General features: G+C 46.6%; 1 protein-coding gene across 2 annotated transcripts in view; it reads right to left on the minus strand.

The window, feature by feature from the left end:
• Nucleotides 1-19,390, minus strand: part of PTPRA (protein tyrosine phosphatase receptor type A) — a 132,305-nt gene that overhangs the window by 17,502 nt on the left and 95,413 nt on the right. For both annotated transcript variants that reach the window (XM_063157872.1, XM_063157873.1), the window contains 6 exons: nucleotides 13,675-13,753; nucleotides 12,896-13,261; nucleotides 10,847-10,864; nucleotides 6,864-6,948; nucleotides 5,171-5,244; nucleotides 1,780-1,916 (listed from right to left, as the gene is read on the minus strand). In XM_063157872.1, the coding sequence (XP_063013942.1) occupies nucleotides 1,780-1,916; nucleotides 5,171-5,244; nucleotides 6,864-6,948; nucleotides 10,847-10,864; nucleotides 12,896-13,261; nucleotides 13,675-13,753 (759 nt within the window). The remainder of the gene's footprint in view (nucleotides 1-1,779; nucleotides 1,917-5,170; nucleotides 5,245-6,863; nucleotides 6,949-10,846; nucleotides 10,865-12,895; nucleotides 13,262-13,674; nucleotides 13,754-19,390) is intronic.

Consider the following 19,390-nt stretch of genomic DNA (forward strand, 5'->3'; position numbering starts at 1 on the left):
GCTCACTGAAATAAAATGGGTTCATTCCTGTTTCTCTGTCAAAGCTTTCTTTTGGTTGGTTGTGGATTTAAGGCCATGAGGACTGGGAGCTGGGGGGCAGAGCTTGGGAGGCAACCAGCAAGCAGGGGAGCTCTGAAAGACCCCAAGACATCCAGGATCATTCCTGAACCCAGGAAAATGTAGTTCTGAAGAGCTGTTTGCTAGAAACCCTCTGCTTTCTGCTTTCTGCAGCGAGCATGAGGGTGAACAGTTTGTCACAGATTCAAGGACAGATTCAGCCCTGCCACCACTCAGCCTTTAAGAGAGCCCCTGTCCTGGATTGCAAGGCAATGTGTGTATTCCATTCCCATCTGCCAGAGGTGGGGCAGTTATCTGCTGTTCATTGGGCAGTTTTCTGTATCTGTTCCACAGCCAATCCTCCCTCCAGGAGATCTCTGCTGTTCATGGGCCATTAATTATTAATTATCTTCTGTCCATGGCCAGTGAGTGTCCCTGCATGGCTGATCCAATCCCAGCATCCCATGGGGAGATGCTCCGCCCAGGGGAGGAGCCAAGCATTCCTACCTGGATCCAATCTGAGCTTTGGGACACCCCAGCAGCCTTTGCCCCCTGCATTGCCAGAGGAGCAGCTTTCTGCTGCCCTGCATGGCCAGAGGGAGCCCAGGCCCATCTGCAGCAGCCCTGGAGCTGCAGAGGAAAACTCCCCCCTTGTGCAGGATCCCTGCTGCAGCAGAGCCACAGCTGGCACTGCAGGAGGGCTGAGCCCCCCTGGGATGGGGCTGGGACACCACCCTGGCACACAGGGGGCAGGGCATGGTCTGACTCTGGCAGTGTTGTTTTAGTTCACTGCATTTTTATTTTATTCTTATTTTCTTCCCTAATAAAGAATTGTTATTCTTGCTCCCACATCTTTGCCCGAGAGCCCCTTAATTTCAAAATTACAATAATTCAGAGGGAGGGGGTTTACATTTCCCATTTCAGAGGGGGCTCCTGCCTTCCTTAGCACACACCTGGCTTTTCAAATCAAGACAGAGTCCTAGAGTGATTTGGGCCAAAAGAGACCTCAAAGATCACCTCATTCCACCCCCCTTCATGGGCAGGGAGACTGCAGGGAGGTTTGTCCCAGGCTGGAGCAGCAGGCCAGCCCAAGCACCCCTAGAGTGTAGCAGAGTTCACTGAAGGCAGCCAGAACAATGTGTGCTGAGCCTGTCTCACCCAGACCTGCTCCAGGACAGACACCCTGACCCTGCCCTCTGTGCTTCCTGCTGCCATCTCTTTGCCTGAGAGTGTAGAAAAGGCATTTTGTGCTGTTCTTGTGAACCAGCAAAGGCTTCCTAAAGATAAGGAAAGCTCCATATCTCTCTGGAGGAAGACACCAAGGCTATTCCCATGACAATGTGATGGAAGAGAGTAAGTTAAAAGACATGGACTTGCGCTTGCTCACAGAATTACGTGGCTCCTTGTTCACCTATTGAGAACTTTGTTTCTTTCTTATGACCAATGGAGCGTGAATGTGTCTGTTAAATAAATGTAAACACCTTGAAGCAACATGTTGCTAGAATGAATCTCTCTTAGGCACCCTTCTGATGGAGTCTTGGTGCTTTGTGCTGTGTCGCAGCGACATCAGAGCCCCTTAATCTCAAAATTACAATGCAGAGGAAGAGGGTTTACATTTCCCACTTCAGGGGGAACTCCTGCCTTCCTTAGCACACACCTTTCTTTCCAAACCAAGAAGCAGGCCCTAAACCCAGCCCTGAGGGCAGCAGCAGGGGCACTCACATTGAACTCCTCCCTGAAGAGCTTGTTGTCATCGGCCATGCGGCGATTGATCTCCTCCTCCAGCTTGTCCACGGGCAGCGGGGGGTACTTGCGGTTGGTGCTGGGCGAGCGGGCCAGCAGGGGCATACTCTGGGGCTCTGCAAGGACACCCAGGGGTTACAGACGGATAATGCATGGGGACTAACGTTATAGTAACAATAATGGATGGATAGGAACATTCTAGTAACTATAATGCATGGAGAGTAACATTCTAGTAACTATAATGCATGGAGAGTAACGTTATAGTAACTACCATGGATGGATAGTAACACTATGGTAACTAGAATGGGCAGATAGTAACATTATAGTAACTATCATGCAAGGATAGTAACATTATAGTAACTATAATGATGGATAGTAGCATTATAGTAACTATAATGGATGGACAGTAACATGGTAACTAGAATGGATGGATAGTAACATTACAGCAACTGCAATGGATGGATAGTAACATTATAGTAACTATAATGGATGGATAATGCTATAGAAACAAGATGACCCCCAGTGGCAGGGAGGAATGTTGAGGAGGATCCCATCTTATCAGAGGGCTAATTAATCACTTTATTATACTGTATTATTATATGTTATATTACATTATATATAATATATATATTATAGATATGATATATAATATTACATTATATATAATACATATTACATTATATATAACATAATATTATATTATATACAATATATAAAATATATATATTATAATATATATAATATATTATATATATATATATATATATATATATATATATATATATATATATAAAATATAATATTATATTACATTACATCTAAACTGAATCTGCCAAGCACTCCACTGCACAGAATCTCGTGACTGTCAGCTGACACACACACACCTGGATTCCATTGGTCAGTGAATCAAAACACTCACACCAGAATCCAATCATCAATTCCCTTCAGGTAAACAATCTTCCACAATGCATTCCACTCATGAACAAAACAGGAGCAGTAAATGAGATAAGAATTGTTTTTTCTGTCTCTGAGGCTTCAGAGAATGTGAAAACCCAGAAACATTCTTGGGAAGAACTGTGCCTTGCTTTACTCTGGGAAGAGAAATGTGGTGACGGTTGGCTCTCACAATTAAGGGATGACTATTGTGTGAACATTAAGGAAAGCTTTAGTGATGTATGGTTATGTTATTGTGGTTTAGATGTCCTCTGCTCTCCCCACAGTTCCCTTTCCCCCTGTATTGCTGCCATCACACAGCCTGGGCTGTCCAGGACAGGTACAGAGAAGCTGCACAGGTGTCCCTGGCATGGGGCAGTGGGAATGGAAAAGCTTGGGGGTGCTCAGGGGGTGAGGCATGGCAACACCTGACCCCAATCCAGTCACAGGAAAGCAGTTTGCACTGATAAATGGCACAGAAGAGCTGAATGACAGACTCTGGGAGGGGCCAGGGCTGGCTGATGCAACCCCAGGGGTATAAAAGACTGAGCATCCACCTTGAAGGTGAACTGGCTTTGTGGTACCCATGAGGGGCAGTTTGCAGTGCTGTGAATTTTTCTTTATGTAGTCCTTTGTTATATTTTTGTCAAGGGTTAATAAACCTTTTTAAATTTTCACAGTGAGCAGTTGTCTCTCACACAGGGGTCACAGGGGCCACCAGCTGTGCCCTGTGGCCAGCACTGCCCACCCAGGCCCAGGGGAGCACAGGGACCCCACATGTGCCACTTTCAGGGCTGTCCTTGTGTCTGCACAGAATGGTTTGGGTTGGAGGGGGTGATAAAGAGCATCTTGGTCCAACAGCTTCCACCAGACCAGGCTGCTCTGAGCACAGTGACACCTGGCTTGTGGCAGCATTGGGATGGCAGCAGGGCCAGGGCAGTGCCTGTCCCCTGTGCTGGTACTGCTGGGGCACCTCCAGTGCTGGGGACACTTCTGGGCTTCTCACAAAAAGATCTTGAAGGGCTGGAGGGTGTCCAGAGAAGGGAATGGACATGGGGAAGGAGCTGGAGCCCCAGGAGAGGCTGAGGGAGCTGGGAAGGGGCTCAGCCTGGAGCAAAGGGGGATCAGGGGGGACCTTGTGGCTCTGAGGGGACAGCCGGGGGGGTCGGGCTCTGCTCCCAGGGAACAGGGACAGGAGGAGAGGGAACGGCCTCAGGCTGGGCCAGGGGAGGGTCAGGTTGGACATCTAGGAAAACTTCTTCATGGAAAGGGTGTCCAGCCCAGGGCAGTGTTGGAGTCCCCAGCCTGGAGGGATATAAAAGCTGTGTGTATGTGGCACTTGGGGACATGGTCAGTGGTGGCCTTGGCAGTGCTGGGGGGGGCTTGGATGATCTTAAAGGACTTTTCAAACCTCAAAAAATCAGAGATCCTATGATGTTTAACACTCTGGGATCTACACTCTCCCAGAGGCAGGACAGGGCGCTGAGGACAAGTCAGTGCTGGGCTTGGAGACCACCTGGCTTTGAATTCCAACTTCTCCCTCTCTCCCATGGAAAGTCTGGCACCACCACTGTGAAACAACTCCCAGGAGGGCACAGCAGAGGCAGCTGCTGCTTGTGCAGCTCAGCAGAGCCCAGAAAGGCCATGTGAGGGTTACACCAACACAGCTGAGCGTTTATGAAGTTCACACCTCCGTTTACAGCGAGGTAAGATGGCTGGGAAGGTCTTAGCAGCCAACATAAAATAAAAAAGGTGCTGAATTCCAGTTAGTGCTTCTCAGAAGGTGTTTGGTTTATGTGGAAGGAGTGCTGAAAAAGCATCTGAACTGAGTTTAAGAGGCCTCCTCAGATCCTACATATCAGTGCCTACACACGGATGGAGATGCCTAACTTCAGACCCTCAATGTCAGCTCTGGCTCACAGCTCAGGGGCAGAAGAATTTAAACACTAAACAAGGCTTTAAAATGCATCTGTGCATGTTTAGGAGGTACAAAATGTTTTTATAATGAAAATAAATGTATTCCCTTTTTTCTCCTGGAAATGTTAGTCGGGTGTCCACAGTGTGAAGATCTGAGCTTTAATCAGAGACCATCCTAATCTGAGAGAGCAGAAAATTATTTAATTACTCTCCAAAGATGTGGCTTTTTTTTTTTTTCAAAAAAGGTTCTCATTTGGGTCCAAGAAACACTGAAATCTCAAGAGGAATGTGAGTAGTGATTTTGGAAGTGATCACCCATTTTAATATCAACCACTTGAGGGCAAACATCGAATCGGTGGAACGAAAGCTGGGAAATAAACCTTCATTCTGTCAAAGTCTACCAAACCCATGGAGAACATGGAACAAAGGAGGTCAGGAAACGACAAAATAGAAATGAAAAAATATTTGCCCACAAAAATAAAAGGTTGGGGAGAGCCTGTGTGGCAGCAGGTGGCCTCACCTGTGTCGTCTGTCCGGCCGTTGGACAGACGGAAGGAGTTGGAGTGGCTCCCTGCCTGCTTGTATTTCTTGAACCTGCCAAGGAGAATTGGGGTGGAAAAGTCAGTAAATATCCAGCAGGAAGCCCAGGTTCCCCCCCAGATGAGACCTGAGTAAGAATGAATACTGACAAAACGAGGAGGACACTAAAAGGTAGCAAAAATCTGAAATTCTGAAGAAAGGAAGTTATTGGTTCAGATTTTACCTATTTTTTACTTTGATCTAACAGCAGAAAAATTAAAAAGAGCAGAAAAAACTTCTGGAAGTAGCAATATCTCACTTCTTCCTTATGATGGAAGAAAACTCTATATATAGTTTGCTCAAGGGATATATGCAAACCAGGTTTAATCCAGCTGCCTATTACTGTGTGAAAAAGAACAACAATGATGTGGAAAAGGCCACACAGGAATAAAGGATGATTTTGGTAATAGCACACTGACTCAGCTTACTACAGGTGAGAATTTATGAGCATAATCACAACCATCTAGAAGCACCCAAAGAGCTCTTTCCCTTTTTTTTTGCCACACTTTCTGAAGGCTTCATGGATGAGCTGGTGGGTCCAGGAGGCTGCAGGAGCTCTGAAACCCTGCCTGTGAGCAGAGCTTTCCACTGAGCACATCTGGAACAGCTGCAGGAGCCCAGGGAGAGCTGGGAACCAGGAGAAGCTTTAAGGGTGCTCCTTCCAGAGGACACCCCAAGGAGTCCCTGCTCCCTGGGCTGACCCAGCAGAGCACACAAAGCCCAGCTTGATCTGTCCTGCAGCAAATCCCTGCTCCATGTGCTGTTAACTTGGAGCAGCTGCTCATGCTCATTTTGCCTGAAATTTGGAGTTTTGCTGAATCATTGGGCAGTGAACACAAACTCTTTCTTTCAGGGCTGGAAGCCAGGTGGGAAGGACTCAAACTCTGCTGCTGCTGAACTCCTGAGGCAAAACTCTCCTCAGGTTCACTGCTGTGAGGGCAGGCCTGGAGCCAGGAGACACAGGGGAGTTTTCCACTGCTAAGGAAATGGTTTTTTCTTTTTTTTTTTTTTTTTAAGGCTTACTTAATCACCAAGCTGGTGAGTAAATGAAAATGTTTACTGCAGGTGAATAAAGACATTCTTAGTTATGCTTTCAGGAGCTGGGAATGCTTCATTTTGAGCAGGGCAGATTGGACTTAAGAAGACTTTAATTTCAATTACTATCACTCCTCACAAGTTCCTGCCATTCACAGTGAAAGGTTCACAGTGAGGTTTAGTACCCAAAACAGTTTGGATGTTGGATCCTGCTTGCTATCAAGATGGGAATCAAGGAATAACACATTGAAAGGACTTTGTGATCAGCTTCCCTGGATTACTCAATCCATCATTTGCAGCCTCACCTGCTTTTCCCCACACTGACAGGGCTTCAGTTCAATCCACCCTGCTAAAAGTGACATTTTGAAAGGCAGAACAGGAATTCCCCACAGGAGGAGCAGCTTTGCAGAGAAAGGAATGAGCATCGTTCACCAGATAACCCCAAACATCATTTTCATTCATTGTCCTTCCAGGTTTCTTTTCAAAGCACCAGCTGTGTCAGCCTTTGGAGCTTGGGAGACAGCACAAAAGGCTCATTCCTGTTCATTCAGGAATTATTTCTGTCAAACAAGGCAATCCAGCATTAAAGCAGCTCTTACCTCAACATGTACAGAACAATAATAATAAATACTATGACTAGGAGGGAGGACAGGGCCACCATCACAGCTATAATGGGAGTCTCATCTGCAAGAGGAAGAGAAAGGTGTGGTTATGGACATTGGAAAACATCCAGAGCCATCATTTAACAATTTGTGCTTGAAGAAAAATTCTGATGATGATATTAGTAATAAAAACATAATAAATAATAAATAGCATGAAGTGATGTTGCAATTTTCCAGCCTGAGAGTGAAAACAGAAAAGGATGAGTGAGCACCATGTGCCTCAGACACTCCCAGGCCAGATTAAAACCTGAAACCACCACTCAGAGCAACTCAATCTTCTCCAAGAGCTGGTCACTGTGAAATTGTGACCTTGCAGATGAAAAGGGTGATGGAGAAAACTGGGACTGGGTTTTTTTGAGGTTCTTTCTGCACAACTGAATGGCAGAAAGGGCACGTGATGGCCCAACAGACACCAGCAGAAATTTCTTCTGTCAGCTGGAAATCTACAAAAAAAAATCTACAACATTTTCTGCCTGAGACTTAAGGGTCCAGAGTTCCTACCAGGCCCATGAGTTTGGTGTAAGGAATGTTTAGTACGTGATAAGAAACTTTATATTAAATGGGTGAAAACTGTGACCTCTCTAACATCCCACAGACACATCTGGAACACCACCACGATTTTGCTTCCAGTTCTTTGTCAAACAGGACGAGAGGACAAAGCTTCCTGCTGCCCCTGGGATCTGAACAGCTCCAAGGGTGAGATTTGGTGTGGACCAGGCTGCCCAGAGCAGCTGTGGCTGCCCCTGCACCCCTGCAAGTGCCCAAGGGCAGGCTGGATGGGTTTGGAGAAACCTGGGATGGTGGAAGGTGTCTGGGGTAGAACTGGATGAGTTTTAAGCTCCTTTCCAACTCAACCATTCCATGATTCTGTAATTATAGAATAATTTGGGTTGGAAATGACCTCCAGAGACCATCTGCCAGTCCAACCCCCTACCTTTCCTCCCTGGAAATACAGAGTTCAGAGAGCAGGAGAGCTCAGGCACCACCAGGCACCCAATCTGGCTTCCTTGCAGAAGCTCCTCAAGGGCAGGTACCTCACAATTCCCTCAGAAAAACACTTAAAATTACTCTGAAACACTCATCTTGCATGACCCACAAGAGATTTTATTTTTCCTTTAAATAACCCATTTCCATCTCGTGCTGGAGGTCAGTGAATCAGTGGTTGGTGCTGGCAAATCCCCCAGATGGGTTGGAAGCCAAGCAGCTCCAACCAGGGAGGAGGAGAAGTGCCCTGAAGGGCATTTTTTCAGATAAATGTGGATGCCAGCCATGCCAGCTGGGCATATTTCCATTTTCCATCAGCTCCCTCCATCTGAGGGGGCCACCACACTGTGTCTACACAGCCCCAGGAGGCTGCAGGGCTCGAGCCTTTTCCACCTTCTGTGCATCCATTTCCCTGCAGATCCCTCTCCATGTGGCTCAGCAATTTCAGCCAGCAGATTTCCTTAGCTGGGGTTTATTTTCCCTAATTTTTGTCCATTTCCCTATTTTTTTTCTCCTAGGGGTTTATTTTATCCACCTCTGAGCTACCTAAGGTCACTCTGATTGTATTTTTGTGTTTGCTCCTCTGTCCTGTGAGGTTTGGGAATGTTATTTCTATTAAAACATATGATTTTTAAAATATTTGTTAAATATTTCTATTAAAACATTATTTTTGTGTCATGATTTCAAGGTAATGACCCAATGTAGTAAATAAAAAAAATTAAATTATCCTGGTTTTGCATGTTTTTGTCCTTCTCATCTGCTGCTTTGATGTGGCAGCACCTCCCATAGCCCAAAAGGAATTTATTGGGAATTCTGCTTCTCCCAAAGCCCAAAGGGAATTTATTGGGAATTCTGCCTCTCCCACAGCCCAAAGGGAATTTATTGGGAATTCTGCCTCTCCCACAGCCCAAATGGAATTTATTGGGAATTCTGCCTCTCCTACAGCCCAAAAGGAATTTATTGGGCATTCTGCCTCCTGCACATCTCAATAGGTGATGAGCCTTGGCATTCCCCATCCCAAAACCAAGAACAGGTTGGTGTTGGCCCAACCACAGCCAGCCCTGGCCCCTCACTGAGACTTCTGAGCACAGCCACCGCCTCCATCCTGTGTGCAGGAGAGGAAGAAGAGCTGCCATGCCAAAACCCGTGGTGTTAAATCACTGTTGGACCATTTTTTCCTGTCTTGGCTGGAGTTAAGCTCAGCCTAAGCAGTGCTGGAGCTGCAGGATGCAGATTTGAGGGCAGGGAGGGTGTGCCAGCAGGGTGCAGGGAGTTTGGAGGTTTTTTGGGGTTTTTTTTGCAGCTGTTCTTTGCACACATCTGGTGGGATGAGGAGTTGGAGCTTTCCCACCCAGCCCAGTCCAGGGTGAAAAGGAGCTGGAGGGTCCCAGCTGCTCCTGCCAGCCCTGCTGAGCTCTGCCAACCCCCCCAGAGCTCCTCCAGCCCCAGCCTGGGGGCTTCATGCTGGCAATCCACCCGGAAAAGGGACAAGGACTCAGCCTTCTGCTCCCCTGGTGCTGCAGCACCCACTGCACTCCTGAGCTTGGGAGGCAGCAGGAGCCTCAAATCTTCTCCTGGCCCCTCTGAGGAGCCACCAAACCTCCCTCTGGAGCTTGGGAGCATGTCCCAGCTGCTGGCAGAGGTGTCACCCAGACCTGGGTGCAGCCATGGCAGAGGGATGGGGCTGGGCAGCCCCTCCTTGTTCACAGCTGGCAACATCTGCCCACAAAACCACTCACAGAATGGTTTGGGTTGGAAGAGACCTCAGAGATCATCCCACTCCACTCCACCTTGCACCACCCCAGGTTGCTCCAAGCCCCATCCAAGCTGGATTTGGACACTTCCAGGGATGGGGCTGCCACAAATCTCTGATCATCCCATGCCAGGGCCTCACCTCCCTCACAGTCAAGGCTTTATTGCCAATATCTAAACTTACTCCCAGTTTGAAGCCATTTCCCCTTGTCCCATTTGCTCCTGTTAAATATCCCTTATTTAATCTGATTTCCTCACTATATTTATAACAATATTAATATAAATCTTGTTAGGAAGTCAGATGTAGTCCCATTTCTTTTTCTTTGCCCTCAGGAGCAGGGAGGAAGGATGGCAGAGAGAGCACAAAATCAGGTCTAAGCCAGGCCAGATCTGAGGGAATTACACTGAGCATGTCTGCAGAGGCTTAGCCACAATTTCAGATGAGTTCCTTTGGACCTGCATCCCTTTTACTCCCTCTGCTAAGTGGAAGGGAATAAAAGGAGCTGCTCAGAGCATCTGTCTGGGTGAGGCAGGCACAGCGAGCAGCACCAGGCAGGGTTTGCATCAGAGCCAGGATGAAAACACACACACAGAGGCAGCTGATTCCTCCAGGTGGGAGCAGCCCAGCTCTGCCCGCTCCTGGAGTGCTAAAGCCATCAGTAATTGCAAATATTCTGGTAGAGATGCCAGTTCTCAGAGCTGAGAGATGGAAAAATGTCCCCAAAGTGCTGTTCTCTTACAAGAAATGGATTTGTGTTACTGCTTGCCAACAGAATGAGGAGAACAATAATTATTCCCAGCATCTGCTGGATGGGTTTGGATCAAATTGTGTAAGTCACAGTCAATAAAGACAATTCAGCAGCAAAAAACCACAACAAACCCAAAAGGAAATATCCTGAATGGCTTTTCAGACTTGGGTCATGCAGCTCTAGGGACGTGCTGACATTCTCAGAGCAGGAACAATTGGTACCTAACAGGACATGTACAAATTGGAATGGGATTGTTTCGTTCTAGAAAGAAAAGCTCCACAGAAATTAAGATATCAGTGCGTCACCAGCTCTTTTAAAGAGCTTGAGAGGCATCATAAAAACACATTTGGAAGTCCTAAGGAGAGCTCTCTGATAGCAGAATGCTTCTGGAATAGTTTTTACTGAGTACAGAGCAATGAAATGTAACATTCTTACCTCTTCTGTCAGAGTTACCTGCAGAAAAAGAAAACAAAAGTCTCTTAGCAACAAAGGAACAAGACATTTTAGTAACTCAGGAAGGATCAAAGACCAAGACAGGAACAAATTTAGTAACTCTTATCATCTGCCTGTAAATCTTTCCTTTAAAACACTAGCTATAAAACCAGGATGTTAAAATGAATTTCTGAGTAAGGAAAAAGGAACAAATCCTGAGTTTTTATCAGCAAAACAAGGAGCTGAATCCAAGCTTTAACAACACTCAACACAACTTACTGTTTAAACCCATAACCAGCAAGTCACTGGTGTAATTCATTAGCACTTAAATATCAGGAGATAACACTGGTGCATCATTTTAAGAGTGTGGCTGAGCCAAGAGCTCAATTAGGAGCAGCTGGGCTCAGGGATGGGGGCGAGGGCAGCCAAGGGAAGTCTCTGCCTGCTGGGCTGGATGGCTCATGCAGAGGGCACAGGAACAAACCTGTGCCAGGGAGAGCAGAGCAGAGCCTGGCTCTCCTGGCTTTCCTGGCCATGAAGAGCTGCAGCACAGGGCTGAGGACAATCCTGGTGGGTTTGGACAAGGAGGAACTGCCCCTCCAAATGTGACCTTCTGGCTCTGTCCCCTTCTTGAGCACCACTTAATTCTTCCATGATAACACCAACATTTCCTGTTAAATCTAATTTATGGCTGCCCTCATGGCAAGGGCACAGCCCTAAAACTGATTTTGTTCCTTGATAAATTACTTGAGATAAAGAAAGAATTAGGTTTGATCATTTGTTCTCTGGGGTGACATCAAGTGAGAAGCCACTTCTGGCCTTGATGATGTTGTGGCATGCACCAGGGGAGTTCACCAAAACTGGTAACCCAAATCACAAAAAGGCAGTGGAGACACAAAAATGAATAAATTCAGCCCTCTCATGAGCACACATCATATTACAAAATCCAGATATTGGCAGCTTAAGGCTTTTGCCTCCATCTCTCCTACATTTATACCAAACTTGGCCCATGTGTGTGTCTGAGGCTATGCCAGACTCCTTCAAAAAGGATTTGGGTTGGGAAGGAAGCTGGATGAGTTCAGGGGCGGCAGAACACTACAAAAGCTGAGTTCTGAACTTCCTTCAACCACATCCCTTCCCATGCTGGCAGCAAAGACAACTTCACTGCAGCTTCAGGGGCTGTGGCTTCCAAAGATTCCCAGAGGAAGAGGGCACACACATCCCTTGGGAAATTGGTTATTAAAGAATATAGACTTGACACCTCCGTGCATTAACTCCACCATCATCTTATTTCAGGGTTTTCTAATCCACAATCAAGTTACCAATCCTGTTTTCCCACTAAATCCCAATTGCCATCTTCCTACTGCAAATTGGAGACAGGCAGCACCCAAACTGGGTCTCAAATAATACAATGAGCAAATCATGGCTGAAGAGCAACAGCTCAGCAAAGATTTCTGGTCACCTCAGCCTCTTCTTGCCTGATTTTTCACTCTTAACCAGGACTGAGCAGCCACAATACATTTTATGGGGTCATTTTCATGATGTGCCAAGAGGGGAATGGGATCAGGATGGCAACAGAGACAAATTTCTCTCATCTGGACCTTTTAAAGATTGAAATTGCCCAACTAATGGAGAAAATTGATAATGTAAGGAGAGAATCACAGAATAGTTTGGGTTGGAAGCAAAGATCATCTAATGCAACTGTGGATACCTTTCACTAGATGATCTTGGCCTAAACCTTTGGTCAGACAAACCTCATCGGAAGAGGTTTGAGAGTCCTCTTGTCTTGCATCACCATGGAATTGTCCCCAAAGCGTTTTTGTGCTCCATTTTGCTCAGCCAAACAAAAGAAGAGCAAAGAAACAAACTCAGAGGCAGGGTGGCCTGGAGAAGGAGAAGAAGGAGAAGAAGAAGAAGGAGGAGAAGAAGGAGATGGAGGAGAAGGAGAAGGAGAAGAAGAAGAAGGAGAAGAAGAAGGAGAAGGAGAAGGAGAAGGAGAAGAAGAGAAGAAGAAGAAGAAGAAGAAGAAGAAGAGATGGAGGAGGTGCCTACCATTGTGGGAAGCAGAAGAGGTCTCCTGTGTTGTCACCAGCATGCTGAAATTCCTCTCTGTGGTCTCTGCCTCCGTGCTGGGGACGGTGGCGCGTGGGGCCGACGGCGTCACGCTGGGGAGCAGGGATGGGGCTGGAGGCACAGGCTGGGTTGTCCCCAGCGTGGAGGAGATGTTGAGGCTGCCAGTGGTGGCATTGGGGGAGATTCTGGCAGCTGTGGTTGGAGCAGGTTTTGGCGCTGTGGTAGGAACAGTCCCCGGAGTGCTCATGTTGAGTCTGTGTGTGCTGGGCGTGGTCCCATCCTCAGGACCTGCTGTGGGAGCTTTGGTGGGGCTCCTGGGGGAGGTGGACGCTGTTGTGGGTGGCTCTGAGAAGGGAAAAGCACAGGGGAAGCTCTGTGAGATTCTCTTCTGTCATACTGAGGGGTTTAGATGCTGAAGATTCATGGGACTCTAACTATAAGGATAAAACACCCAACAAATCCTGAGCACAGGACAGGAAATGCTCTGCACAGCAGTAGATACAAATGTCAAAAAAATAAACCCTGAACAGGTGCTATTTATGGGGATGTCCAAACATGGGAGGTCCTGGAGGTGAGGATCAATATTTCTCTGAGCTAAAGCTGCGGGCCCCATTTATGTGCACCTGAAGCTCATCACCCTCTTTCCAACAATTTGTTACAGCTACATGGAGGACAGAAGGAATGAGACACTGAGCACATTCCCATTCACTCCTTTGATCCTAAAGATGGGATAAAAAGAGATGAGGAGCACAGTTTACCTGTTGTAACGTTGTTAGCACCTACACTTATCAGGCCACTTCCGAGCAAAAGGAGAAAGAGCCACAAATCCATGTTGACCTGGGGAGGAAAGCACAGAACACTTATTAAACCCTGATGCAATATCATCCCAAAGTATTCCAAGGTGGGGATGTTGCTGTGCATCTTGTAAAGCTCAGAGGGAGGAGTGGAAGCGTGGCTGGAGTCCCTGCAGGCATCTGGATGGGAAGGATTTATGGGTGAGTTCATACAACAAGGGGAAAACACACGGAGAAATCCCAGTCTGGTGGAGCAGCAAAGTGTCCATGGATGAAGCAGGGAATGGGTGAACTGTGGGAGAGCATGAGAAGAACAAACTGAGCATTAAAACCAAATATCTGGTCTTAAAGGAGATTAATAAATAGTTTATATAGCAGTCTGCAAATGGCTGTACTCTGAGCAAACTCAAAGGCAATTCAGCTGAAGACCATGGCAAAGAGCCTTGATCCCAAATGCCCCAGAAGTGGAGGCAGGAATGAAGGAGAGGTCAGCTCCCCTTGGCTCACTGACACCTGAAATGTTCCTGGGCAGGGGCAGGACACTCAGCTCCATTCAAACCCTGCTGGATTCCCTGTGTATGTGGTCAGAACAAACACTCACACATAATCCAAGAAGATCAGCGAGTTCAGGCTGCACGCCCATACTGTACGTGCTTCCCAGGAAACGTCCGGCAGAATTACAGGACGATGACATCAGTAAAATCATTTCCCCCAGCCCTTTCTAATACAAGATTTTTATGGTGATTTCTTTCCTCTGGAGACCTCAGAAAGCTCCTGAGAAATGGGTATCATTATCTCCTCCCAAACACCTACGGATCCAGAGGCCCAGAGACGTCATCGTGCTGGTCAGGGCAGAGCCCAGAGCTGCCAAGTCCAGGCCAGCACGTGGCCACGGGGCCTTCCAAGGATGGGGCAACACCTCTCCTCTGCTCTGAGCCCAGAGAGGGCTTGCAGACAGCCCTGCTCCATGCCATGGGCCAGCAGCTGCAGCACGACTCCTGTCCTTCAGGCTTTTGTCCTGTGTCCAGTTGCATCTCCAGGATCTCCCAGGAGAGATCTTGCTGCCAAGTCAACCCGAGGAGCTGCCAAGAATGGGTTTTATTCCCTCCCCCTCTAATAGACCTTGTGTTGTTTGTGCTTCTTCTATTTATTTAAATCTGCTTCATGTAGACCCATCCCAAACTCTGGGCAGAAGGACAACACTGAAGTCATCCACGCGCTGGAAACACTATCAGCAATACAAGATCCTCCCACCAGCATCACCTACTTACATGTTTTTCCTCCCCCTCCAAAAGAAAACCTGGCAAAAATCGACCTTACTCAGTGACCAAAAGGTCAGACAAACCCTGAACCAGAAGGAAACCAAGCTTTGGAGATAAGAGCTTTCCATAGGCTCTGTCCATGGCCAGCTCTGCTGCTGCAAGCAGGGCAGGGCTTTCTCCAAGGGTCCCACTGGTGTGAGCAGCCAGCATTCCAGAGGGTTTCATCACCAGTTAAAATATCTGTCTGCATGAATTTGACTTGATTCAGTCCTCCTGTCACTGCTGAGAGCAGCACTGGTCCTGCAATGCCTCCCCCAGGCTGTGCTCCAGGGTAGGATGTCAGGAAAAACCCACAACCAGTAGTTTGATGGTTTGATGACATGTTCCACTCATGGTGATTAATACACCCCACTCAGCTTGGTCAGACACTTGTCAGAGCCTGGTCTACACAAGTTTGGCTTTGAGGAGAAAATCTATTATTTATAAGGAATAAATTCTTCCCTGTGAGGGTGGTGAGGCACAGGATGCCCAGAGAAGCTGCAGCTGCCCCTGGATCCCTGGAAGTGTCCAAGACCAGGTTGGACAGGGCTTGGAGCAACCTGGGGTAGTGGAGGATGTCCCTGTCCAGAGCAGAGGGGTGGAAGTGAATGATCTATAAGGTCCCTTCCCAACCCAAACAATTCCATAATTCTATGATTTTTGTACCTTTCTGCAGGAGGCAGATTGTCCAAGCATCCCACTGTGGAACCCCACAGAAATAAGGAGCTCATCCTGAGGGGACCCATGTGCAAAAGCAGGAGGAAGTTAAACACAACTGAAACTCCAGAGAACAGAAATGATGGCACAGAAATGCTCTGCAAACCTCACAAGAGCTGATGAAAGCACAAGATCTCGTCATCACAACCACTTCCCTCACTGGGAAGCCATCACTGCCACAGCAAGGACACCGTGGCAAAGGAAAGGGGAAGACTCATCTCTTCTGGAAGAACTGCTGGGAAAAACGTGACCACTGGCTGTGTTTTGATGAATATTTGCACAAAAACACCATTCACTGAGGTTGATGTGGCTCCTTTCTCTTCCCCTAATTTGTTTCTCAAGAGTTCCCCTTCTTTTGGGATCCAGTTCATTTGGGATCCCCATTCATTTTGAGTTCTGTTTATTTGGGATCCTGTTCACTTGGAATCCAAAATCATTTGGGATTCCCATTCATTTGTGGTTCTGCTACTTTATGATCCCACTCATTTGGAATCCCGTTTGTTTGGCATTCCCATTTATTTATTATCCCATTAATTTAGGGTCCCTATTTACATCGGGTCCTCGTAAATTTGGGATCCCATTCATTTAGGATTCCCATTCATGTGGGATTCCACTCATCCCATTTCTGCTCCTGTTCCAGGCAAGCTATGCCAGAGCCTCCCCACATCTTCCCTTGGCATTAAAGCAGAACACAGAGGGTGGGAGCAAAGAAGGAAAAGCCATGAATTCCCTCTCTGCTCTCCATTATTAGGAAATAACCCACAAAGGATAAAAGAGTTTGGGTTTATTTCCATAAACCATGATTGCTACATGGATGAGAGCTACAGGAGACTCCTGGACTGGCTGCAAAGCCCCTTTGGGATGGTGGGATGATCACAGAATCATTTAGGTTCAAAAAGACCCTTAAGCTCATCAAGTCCAGCCACCAATGAGGGTCCCTCCTTCGCTGAGCTGCCAGCACAGCTCTGGGATTACATCAGCAGGCAGGGAGCTCTAAACCCCCCTTGATTCTACATTTAATCAGTTCATTGATCCATGAGTGGATTGCAGGAGGAGGAAGGGCTCGGCAAGGGGAGATAATGCTGGATTTCCCCAAGCCCTGCCCTGCTTTGGTGAAGAAAGCTGGATGCGGGCAGTCCGTGCAGAACCTGAGTTTTTATGGCTTTATTACTGTGACTGTCAGAAGGAATGGGATGCTGGGAGCATCCCAGCTTGCTGTGCACATCATTACCCAAAAATCCAAATCCCTGGAGCTGCTCCTGTGACCGGCACTCAGCTGCCAGAGCTGCTTTATCACCTTAAAACCAGATCCGGAGCAGGGAGCAGGCACAGAGCCCTGTGCAGGGGGAGGGCTGTGCCAGCCCAGCTCCCACTTCCCAGCCCCTGCTTCAAAACCCTCCCTATTCCCAAAAGCAGCATAAATAATGCCAGCACTTCATCATTCCCCACTCCTTAACATAAAAGGCCTCGAGAGTCCTACCCCAAAGCTGGAGAAACCCGAGTCTCCCTTCCCCCTCGGCTCCCCCTCCCTGCTGCTTTCGGAAACGGAGAGGAAATACTTGTAATGTTATCAACATAAACACAGCTCTTGGCCGGCTGCAACATCCTGCGAGCTCTGCAGAAAAACACCCTGACGTCAGGGCTCTGCCCAGCAGAATGGAGCTGGAGGCTCTGGCAGTGCTGCTCCACAGGGTCGGGATGCTCAGCATCGTGGCTCCTTCTTTTTTCAAAGATCAGGCTTGGAAACCTCAGTAATTGCCACTGGTGTGCCCATAAATATTAAATATATATATAAATATATGTATTTTTTTTGTGTGTATAGATGTAGATATAGATTTATAGTGTATGTGCACTGCATTCTTCCATAAACTGCTCAGGATTTTCCTTATAGGAAAAGCTGGATTTTAAGCTGCATATCTATATAGATATAAAGATACAGATATATAGTGTATGTACATTGCATTCTTCCATAAACTCCTTGGGATCTTCCTTATAGGAAAAGCTGGATTTTAAGCTGCCTATCTACATAGATATGAAGATATAGATATAGATAGAGATATATAGTGTATGTACACTGCATTCTTCCATAAACTGCTTGGGATCCTCCTTATAGGAAAAGCTGGATTTTAAGCTGCCTATCTACATAGATATGAAGATATATAGTGTATGTGCACTGCATTCTTCCATAAACTGCTTGGGATCTTCCTCATAGGAAAAACTGGATTTTAAGCTGCATATCTATATAGATATAGATGATATAGATATATAGACATATAGATGATATAGATATAGATATATAGTGTATGTACATTGCATTCTTCCATAAACTCCTTGGGATCCTCCTTATAGGAAAAGCTGGATTTTAAGCTGCCTATCTACATAGATATGAAGATATAGATATAGATAGAGATATACAGTGTATGTGCACTGCATTCTTCCATAAACTCCTTGGGATCTTCCTTATAGGAAAAGCTGGATTTTAAACTGCATATCTATATAGATATATAGTGTATGTGCACTGCATTCTTCCATAAACTGCTTGGGATCTTCCTCATAGGAAAAACTGGATTTTAAGCTGCATATCTATATAGATATAGATTATATAGATATATTGACATATAGATGATATAGATGATATAGATATAGATATATAGTGTATGTACACTGCATTCTTCCATAAACTCCTTGGGATCCTCCTTATAGGAAAAGCTGGATTTTAAGCTGCCTATCTACATAGATATGAAGATATAGACATATAATGTATGTACACTGCATTCTTCCATAAACTGCTTGGGATCTTCCTCATAGGAAAAGCTGGATTTTAAGCTGCAGGATGTATGTTTTAAAAGAAGCAGATCTTGTCAGGATGATTGATGCCAGAGAGGGGAGAAAAAAATAAAGGAAATAATCTCTTTATAAAGTAATAAGTAGCTTCAAAATGCCTGTGCTGGTGCTGCAGGGGGGTCAGGCTGCAGGATCACCCTGCCGTGCTTGCAGAATGCAAAGAATTGGAGTTTATTGCTGCAGAAAGTGCCCAGCCCAACCCGGATACAGCCGTCCACAATCAAAGGCAGGATTTACCCCCACCTCTGACATATTCCTAATTCCTGGAAAATGAGGCAATCTTTTTCTGTGTGCACTGAGGAGACACAACCTGAATTCTAACCAGCATTGCTGGGACCCCAGAAATCCCTGCTGTCATCAGGAGGATGCTGAAAGGCAGTGGTGAGACTGAGACTGCCTCGTGCTGGCTCCAAATGCAGTGAAAAATAAAAATAATGTTCAGTTTTCCTCTTTTTTTGTTGGCAGGGGAAGAGGGTGCAGAATTGGGAGCAAGGCTGGCTCTTTGAAGCCACTCACAGTAGGGTGAGAACAAGCACGAGCATAAAGAAAGGGGAAAAAGGTCATTTTTAAAATTCTTTTTGGTGGCAGCAAGCCATCAGCATGCCTCAGCCACCCTGGAAACACAAACCTGCCATTCCCTCTCCCCCTCCCTGCTCCTTTTAAATCCTGTTTGTGGATTTCCAGCCTCTCACTGGAGCTGTGATCCACGGCAGAGGAGCCGGTCCCATAGCAGGGCAACTTCATCATAACCCAAAGCTCTCAGGGAGATGCAAAGAATAAAAACACACATGGAATAGCCGAGGGCTGCAGCGAGTTGG

Source organism: Melospiza melodia, chromosome 5, assembly GCF_035770615.1.
Source record: "Melospiza melodia melodia isolate bMelMel2 chromosome 5, bMelMel2.pri, whole genome shotgun sequence".
NCBI lineage: Eukaryota > Metazoa > Chordata > Aves > Passeriformes > Passerellidae > Melospiza > Melospiza melodia.